Source organism: Sinocyclocheilus rhinocerous, unplaced genomic scaffold (genome assembly GCF_001515625.1).
Source record: "Sinocyclocheilus rhinocerous isolate Xijiao unplaced genomic scaffold, SAMN03320098_v1.1 scaffold1450, whole genome shotgun sequence".
NCBI lineage: Eukaryota > Metazoa > Chordata > Actinopteri > Cypriniformes > Cyprinidae > Sinocyclocheilus > Sinocyclocheilus rhinocerous.
This window is the reverse complement of record NW_015666201.1, coordinates 322,200-331,575: the sequence shown is the minus strand read 5'-3', so window position 1 is coordinate 331,575 and position 9,376 is coordinate 322,200. Positions and strand designations below refer to the sequence as shown.

At 35.8% G+C, this 9,376-nt stretch overlaps 1 protein-coding gene across 1 annotated transcript in view; it reads right to left on the bottom strand.

Annotated features, from left to right (window-relative positions):
- The window catches only part of LOC107732158 (NACHT, LRR and PYD domains-containing protein 3-like), a gene marked incomplete at its 3' end in the record, with an annotated part of 47,145 nt that overhangs the window by 33,016 nt on the left and 4,753 nt on the right, over window positions 1-9,376 (bottom strand). The window contains exon 2 of the mRNA XM_016543428.1: window positions 5-222. Coding sequence (XP_016398914.1) covers window positions 5-212 — 208 coding nt within the window. The remainder of the gene's footprint in view (window positions 1-4; window positions 223-9,376) is intronic.

The following is a 9,376-nucleotide window of genomic DNA, read 5'->3' as shown; positions in this document are numbered from 1 at the left end:
ACACAGCTGAATCCTGGAGATGCTGCTCTCTGAGAGTAAACATCACTGAGATCAGGAGGAATAATCATTGAGATGTTACTCTTCATAGACACATAGCTGAATCCTGGAGATGCTGCTCTTTGAGCGTCAACAGGAGCCTCCTGTTCTCTCTCCTCAGACACACTCATTTCACAGGCAGAGTTCATCTTTTCTTCCTCATTGATGTGAAACATGATTTTAGGTCTGTATGTGGAAACAGAGAACATAATGAATTTTGACACGCTGAAGTAAATAAAAAAAATAAATTAGATTTTACCCAATCTGTAAATACAACATTTAAAGCAGTACTATGTAACTTTTGGCGGTCTAGCGGATAATAAACAGAACTGCACACATCCCGCGGAAGAACATTCCAACCGGAGCTACTTCTCTAATGCCAAGTTCACACTGCACGATTTTCAAACTTGTTTTCACACTGCGTGACTATCTGGGGTAGCAGTCAGTAGTCGCTGCTGTGTTCACGTTGCACGATGGATCGGCGACAGGGGGTTTCACACTGCATGACTTCACAATAGGAAGAATCGCCGACAGCTCTGTCTGGTCCGCAAACTACGTTTCACAACAAAACACGCAAGAAGTGATAAGGAAATAACGCAAGAACCTGCGTCCGTCAGACCGGAGTTCTCGCAAGCTGATGATAGTAATGCGACAATCAGTCAAAACTCAGACCGAGTTCTGCATGACAAACATATTTATTCTGTGTCTCTTTTTGCTAAACATTTAGTTTGCAAAATCAGCAGGCTACATAAAAATTAGACTCGATTAAGAGCTGTTTGTGTGCAAAATAGAGCTGCATGATTCTGGATAAATTTAGATCTTTTTTTAATGGAGGTTATGATTTACTCACAACTCTGAAGAAAAAACATTAGACAACTAAACAAAACATTTAATTTATGAATGAATGATTCAATGACTCACTCAAGATTTACTTGTTACATTTTTATTTATTAGATACTAGTATTATTCCAATAGTGACTATTTCATTATACTTTACTTAAGAAAATTTAGAACTAGTATTTTTTTTTTTTAGTTTTTTTTTTTAATAACTATATTTGTTTTTTTTTTTGTTTTGTTTTTTAAGTTACAAGTAACTTTTTGGACCAAAGATATCCTGAACTTAATAGATGCTAAAACTTTTTAAATTTTCATTTATGGTCAGTATGCTAATAGTATGTTGAATATTAATAAACCAAGAGAATAAGAGAAAGATTAGAAAGGAAATTAAAATAAGGAGACAGAAAGAAGAATATTATGAGAAGGAAGGAGAAACCCACATACAAAAGGTAAACATAGAAAATGAATTTTTGTCAGTAATGTCAACACTAATTTTGTAAAAACAGTAGCCTAATGTGTTTGTTGGTCATTGTACGAGTGACCTCTTGTGGCAGGATGCTGATATTTTATTTACACCTATTTTATCATTTATTCTTTTCCTCTTTGTGCCATTATATTTCATTGTCTGGCAGTTTGCATGTTTCTTTAATGTTAGTGTTCATTCATTAGAATTGTTGTCCCAGTGATTCGTCACAGTCTGCAGGCGAATGTGCTGTATTAGAGACACTGCCCCTGTAGGCCCTTTCAGTAATACCAGTAAATTACCGTAAAATTACTGGAACAACTTTACCGGTAAATACAAAATTGTGCTGTTCACACAGGCAACAGAGTTGTCTTTTTACCGGTAAAATGCCATTCACACATCACTTTCAAAATACCGGTAAATTCTGTGACATCGTTAACTGGAAATGACCTCTAAACGGCTGCACCTCCCGGTGTTGTGTATGTAAACATGGAGGGGTAAACACGGTCAGTGATTTTGTTAATGTTTGACTGGAACTGTGCTTTACATTTCCGGTCTCTGGTGTTTCTACAGTCGTGGCCAAAACTATTGGCAGTGACACAAATTTAGTTTTTTGCAAAATATGCTACTTAAGCTGTTGTGGTGTTCATTCACATTGTTTCTACAAGTATTGGCAGTAACATAATCTAGAAACAATGTGAATGAACAGCTTAAGCTGCAAATTTAGCAAAACACAAAATTTGTGTCACTGCCAATACTTTTGGCAACGACTGTAGTCAAAAATTAATGTATTTTCCGAGCTGATAATATTACGTTAAACCTATGAAAATGGTGTTAAAAAGCACATGGTGCAATAGTTTCATCCAGGGGCGTCACTAGACCCTTTTTACTGGGGCACATGCCCTAGTGTAAATCTCAAGTTTAAGTTTTAACAATTTACTTTATTTGTCAGTGTATTCATTTACATTGATAATCGCGGCAAAAAAACTAACAAAAAAAAACTGGTCTATATGCAACGTAGTAACCTAATTCAAGCTTGAAAAGCGACGCAGTCGTGCACTTTACCCGAAAACACAAACTCGTGCCATCCTTTTGCGCAGAAATCCATGTCCGCGCGTCTGTTTCCTTGCAACAACTGCAGCACGCAGCTGACACGCGAATGAGGTAGGCTATGAAAACATGACCAAACTAACGCAAGTCTCTAAATAATATCGATCATCTTATTTTGACTCGATCATTATTTGCTCCTGTAGATGGACATCAGAATTTTTTTGTGCGAAGCAGGGAAAAAGGAATCAGAAAGGAGAGATGATGAGTTTGAGGGAGGTTTGTAATTATTCATTGTTATCATTGTGTAATGTAGAAGAATGCAGATATGCAAGAAAAAATTCTCTCGGTGTTATGTTAATGTTCATGTTAAGTATGTTAAAGATACTTAAATATTTTTAAATACATACATGTTTTCCTTCCTCGGTATTGTTGAACTGTAGGAATAGTGGTTTAAGCAACGGAAGTTTGTACAGTGCATTGTGTTGCACACTTATTGCACACAGCAGGCTTTCAAGAAAAAAAGTGATAGAAAAAGTAATGGGGGCCTGTGCCCTAGTAGAGCTTTAGGTTATTATTTCACGCACAGTATTTTAACTTAAGCACTGCGAGCCATGCTCATTTTCTTTTGTCATTGTTTATGCAAGGCATACAGCGTTGGACACGGACAGATTTGGTGATACACAAAACAAGTACTTCACAGAAATTCCTTAAGCTTATTGCTGTTACTGTGGCAACCAACAACATCACAGCTTAACCCTGCGCACATTTATATATTTAGTTATATTGAAAAAGTTTCAGTTTAATCAATTCAATAGATCTTTTTACATGTTGTTGCATCATGTGCGTCAGAATGTTATGATTGGCCCAGAGTAGACGTCTTATGTCAGCATGTTCTGAACTTGTATGTGTTCATACCGGTAATCTCGTTTTGTGTTCACACAAAGCATATTACCGGTAATTTACTGGTAATGTTACAACTTCTCATACTGGTAAATTGCCGGAACTAATTTACCAGTATTTTTTGAAAAGGTCCTGTTCACACATGATCTCTTAATGGTAATTTACCAGTAAAGACGGTATGTGTGAAAGAGGGCTAGTGAATGTACAAGCAAAGTAGTTTCGCCAATAAGACGACCATGGTTTATTGTAAGGAATTATAAATACTCTCCAGAAATGCATGATTTCTTGTGGTGAATGTCGTGAGTATTGTGGTTGTTTGGCTGGTGTGCATGAACTGGTTTTTGGACCTACTTAACTGCCAATAATCAAATCAAAAAGTATTTATGATATTTTCAAAACAATAAATATCATATTAAACATCTTTCCTTGTGTTTTCATGGTAACCAATTAGCCATATAAGCTAACATACAAAGCCAGGTAGGCCTACTTAACATCAATTTCATTCAGTATATTAATATATTGTTTTACCATGTGAACTCTGATTGGATGGTTGAAAGGTATTCATGTTTATGTAATGATCTGTTTGAATGAAGATATCTCCAAATACATTCTCACTAGTTCTTTATGAGTTAGAAGATATCGCCAAATAAACAGGTAGCAGTAGTTATTCTGTTTTTGATACCATCTATTAATTTTTGACTAGTAATCATTCCAATAGTGACTATTGTCTTTTTAAATATTACCAGTAAGCATTCATTAGATACTAGTATTTATTTATTAGATACTTGTACTTATTCAGTAGATACTAGTACTTATATAACAGATACTAGCAGTTATTCATTAGGTAGGCCTAGTTGTACTTATTTATTAGACACTAGTATCTTTTGAAATTATTACAAGAAACAATTTTTATCTTACTAGTCAGATCAGTTTTTTGCTTGTCTTATGTTATGACTAGTCCGAATGGCCACAGTTATAAATGTGTACTATCTATTAGGGATGGGCGTTATCTTATCGTTTGCGATATACTGGTAAAAATTCTCCCCATGATAAAAATTAGTCTTCTTGCGATAATAACGATAAAGTAGTTATTACACATATAAAGTAAGGTGGAAAATGGGTAAATAAATATAGATTGGGACTGTTCAGTTTACTCACTTGCATCAATCGGAGTGAGAAACAGGGAGATGTTTCATACATACGTTTCTTCTTTTTTTTTTACCTCATAATGTTAATCAAAGTAAAATAACTGAACCTTCCAGTGAAATGACAGGTTTTCTCTCTGGTGAAGTATGCAAGAATTCTCCAATCATTTAGTCGGCTTAAATTCCACCTCTCCAAGCTCACTTTCATCTGCAACAACCACCGCTCAGAACCAAGTCCCTGTCCTGCATTTATTTTGTATTAATCCATTACACTTAAGATGTATGTCACAATACAGAAGAAAAGATCTATTGCTACTTCTTTCTCATAATGAATTTAAATGATACTGCTTACCAAGGGGTGGTCCCAATACCCACACATTACGGATTTGGCCAATAGAGGGCGTGTGCACATAATAGGAAGTAGCTGTGCAAGACTGTCGCAGGTTTGATGAGAAGGGTATAACTGCAGCCTGGAGATCTCCAAATGGAGGAGGGAACTCCAAAATGGGGTGGAAGCTCCAAAATAGGGCGTGGCTTCCTCCCACTGACAGACAGGCTCATGACACGCATGCACAATTTTTTTCTCCCAATCCACTTCATTGCAAACTCCGCCCCACAGCTGATTCTAAAGATTGTATTGGTTGTGTCACTCACAGTGTTGATTTCCTACACTATGCTACAAAAAATGCTAACCCCTAAACCTACCCCACACCTGACCCTATAACCTTAACCAGTGAAATTGACTGCACGGCGGGATAGGCACTGAAAAGCGTGGTAAAGAAAGTTGCAGTTCAGTTCACCACTGGCCATGAGCTTTGGGCTCTGCTCTCACAAAGAATATTTATTTATATAGCATATTTTATTTTAGATCAACTAGAAACAATGTTTAATTAACGAAGTTTTATTTTGAAATGTAAGTCAATAACAATTGGCTGAAGCCAGAGCCAATGGTGAAAGTCTTTGTGTGAGGAGACCCCGCCCCATTTTGGAGGTCCTGTCCACTTTTTGAGTTCACGCCCCATTTTGGGGATCTCCGGTCTGCAGTTATGCTTCCTTCACGTACTATCGGAAACTTCCTATTTCCCACTTATGAAGCTGTGATTACGAGCTTGTCGCATTCACATGCTTTGTTGTCGGAAAGAGTAAAATGTAGCATCCCATTGGTTGACAATCATTCACAGCCCTAGATAGTTTGCTGACAATTCTGGAATTTCAGTCAAAGACCTGCTTATTTCACTGTTTATAAAACATACAATATGCTTCAAATGATCGTTCATATATAGCGTATAAATACACTACTTTAGCGACAAGACAAAGTGATGTAGTTGTTGTGAGAATAGCATTGACAGCAGCAATGGTTGTCCCTCCATTTCGGAATAGTAGTGAATACTAGTGCTGTGTTCGATACGACGATGTATCATCACAGAGATTTGACGATACGAGTATCGATACAGCTGGTCCTGTATCGATATTGTGGCACGTGTGCAGCAGTGGACTGTGCTTAATTTGAATACGAGATCACCGTTTAAAATCAGTCGAAAAGTGCAAGGTTTCTAAAAAATAATGAATAGAGCATAATATATATACTACAGCAAGGTTTAATCTGGCCGCAGAGGAACACAACTGGGGTTGCCTGATATAAAGAGACGTAATCCCCGAAACAGAGCTTCCCACTAGCGCAATACGAAAATATCTGCTAAGTGTGTTACTTATCTTTGTCAACCTGGCAACCATGTGCACACACTCTCTCTCCACTGTGGATAAACGCTTTCTGAAGACACCGGTAAGCTTGCAGTTTAGTGATCTCCACTTCAATGCCTGCTTTGCCAATAGTTAGAAATGGCACTATAGTATGCAGTGTTTAATAAATCCTGTATCGTGATATGTATCGTATCGTGGCCTCTGTATCGTGATACGTATCGTATCGTGACTTTGCTGGTGATACACAGCCCTAGTGAATACGTCCTTGAGAGACGTTCACGTCTAATTTCCGATTAGGAAACTCGTATTTACGATATTAACCCTTAGCATTATACCCATGGGCGGATTGGCCATCTGGCAAATGCCAGAGGGGCCGGACCATTTTCTTTAATGCGGGCTGGTCAGATTTTTTTTTTGTAATATGTATAAACAAATTGTTTTTGCAGGCCAACAGTGCATAGGGCAGGGTTATCACTTGCACGTTTTGGCGGACTGGCCATATGGAGCACCGGGAGTTTTCCCAGTGGGCCGCTGTATGTGGGCCGGCCCATGCGTAAATATATAAAGAATGAATTATAGTAAATGTACGTAGCCTATATCCGTCCATCGCCCAGACGAATGGCCCGCGCGGCCCACTTGAGTCAAACATTCTAATTAATTTAGCACGCTCTGGCTCAGTGCAGCGGCTCAAAAGCGCTCGTCAATGTCAAAATGTTTGACATAGCCAATCAAATCGAAGGCGGCAGGATTTACTGTTCACAGAAGCTAAGCTGCGCAGCACTTGAATGCGAGCTGAGGTAAGATGTAAGCAGCTAAACATGACAAGACAATTCAGCAATATTTGCCAACTGTTTACGATTAATAAAAATGTTAAATGACAGACATTAATTTTCAGGGATGCAAACTACTACTGGCCTTTTTGAATTTCTTAATGCCATTTACGTTATTCATCAAAACATAAGATAAGAGTGAATGTTTGTAAATCTCTATCCAGGCTTTCTTCTGTAATTTCATGTGTCTAAGAAAATGTTTTTTTTTTTAAAAACACGTAGGTCTAAAAATATCATTCTCAAACTTACTCTAGAACATTGTAAATCTGAAGACTTTCACTTTCAAGTGCCGTGATTAGGTTATAATAAAATTATAACTTGCTATTTCACATGCATTAGCCTATTTTATACACACTGGCGGTCAAATGTTTGAAATAATTCAGACTTTTTAATTTATTTATTTTTGAAAGAAGGCTGAATTTATGTGATCAAAAACACAGTAAAAAAATAATATGAAATATTACACTTAAAAATAGTGGTTTTCTGTTAAAGATATTTTAAAATGTAATTTATTTTATCATTACTTCAGTCTTCAGTGTTACATGGTTCTTCAGAAATTATTCTAATATGCGGTTTTGCTGCTTAATTATTATCAGTTATTATTTGTGATCAATTATTACTAATGGTTCTTATTATTAGCAATACTGAAAACTGTTTTTGTTTAATATTTTAGTGTAAACTGTGATACTTTAACTTTTTCAGAATTATTTGATGAATACAAAGTTAAAGAAAAGCATTTATTTGAAATATAAATAATTTGTAGTAAGTATAAATATCTTTACTGTCACTTAAATCAATTTAATGCAACCTTGTTAAATAAAAGTATTAATTTATATACATTTTTAATATTACCCTAGACTGAATGGTAATGCATCACATTTTTCATAAAATTATGAACCAGCACAACTAGGGATGGGTATCGTTAAGGTTTTAACGGTATTACTACTCTTACCGATACTGCTTATCGATTTCGGTACTTTAATGGTATTCTTATCGGTACTTTTTGTTTGATATATATGACAAATTAAGAGCTGAATTAACATTGCTTTATATTCTGAAATGTAAAATAAATATTTAATGAAATGAATATAAAACATCAATTTGTAAATGCACCAGTGTGCAGGCATTTTAGTGTTTTATACATAAAATAAGATACAGTAAGAACATGAACAAAAGAAACAAAGTAAAACAAACTGACAAATACAATAAAACAAATATACAAATGAAATGAAATAAACAGTGCTGTCATTTTTCCATGAAGTTCTACTAACATTACTGTTCAGGTAAGTAATAGCCTACAAAAGAAATCTAAAAGTAATCAAATGTAAATGAACACTGCATAGTTTTCAGTGTATGTATTGATAGATTAATGATTATTAAAGCTATAACGTTATTCAGATTAAGAGCAGATTTGCATTTTGATGGCCCAAGCGCCAGTCTGTCACTTTAAGACAATATATTGACACACATCGGATTTTCTCCCAACTGTTCTCCTCCACTTAAGACATAAATAAGCAGTATTGGTAAGAGTAGTAATACCGTTAAAACCTTTTTATTAACATATAAAGCAATGTTAATTCATGACAAATTAAGAGCTGAATTAACATTGCTTTATATTCTGAAATGTAAAATAAACATTTAATGAAATGAATATAAAACATCAATTTGTAAATGCACCAGTGTGCAGGCATTTTAGTGTTTTATACATAAAATAAGATACAGTAAGAACATGAACAAAAGAAACAAAGTAAAACAAACTGACAAATACAATAAAACAAATATACAAATGAAATGAAATAAACAGTGCTGTCATTTTTCCATGAAGTTCTATTAACATTACTGTTCAGGTAAGTAATAGCCTACAAAAGAAATCTAAAAGTAATCAAATGTAAATGAACACTGCATAGTTTTCAGTGTATGTATTGATAGATTAATGCTTATTAAAGCTATAACGTTATTCAGATTAAGAGCAGATTTGCATTTTGATGGCCCAAGCGCCAGTCTGTCACTTTAAGACAATATATTGACACACATCGGATTTTCTCCTAACTGTTCTCCTTCTCTTTGAATTTAAATTTATATTTATTCACACCGGCTCTTGAAAACCTTTATGCGAACACACTTGCCCGAAAAAGTGTGGGATATTAAGAGTGGGGGGGGACACGTCCCCCGCGTAATCTACGCCCCTGATTTGATCGTTTGGACATGCGCCCGAAGCTCAAAGTGTAACTTGTTTGTCTGTTTCGGAGCGCGCCACGCGCACACATGTCAGCCTGAGGAACAGCGTCTCTTGTGCGGATTGTGCTTTCAACATTTTATTATCAAACATGTCCCGCAATTTAGAATGGATTATATGTATGAGGTTCCATTTGTGTCAAAAATGAGTCGACTGCTTTGTGCTTTGTACTATACAT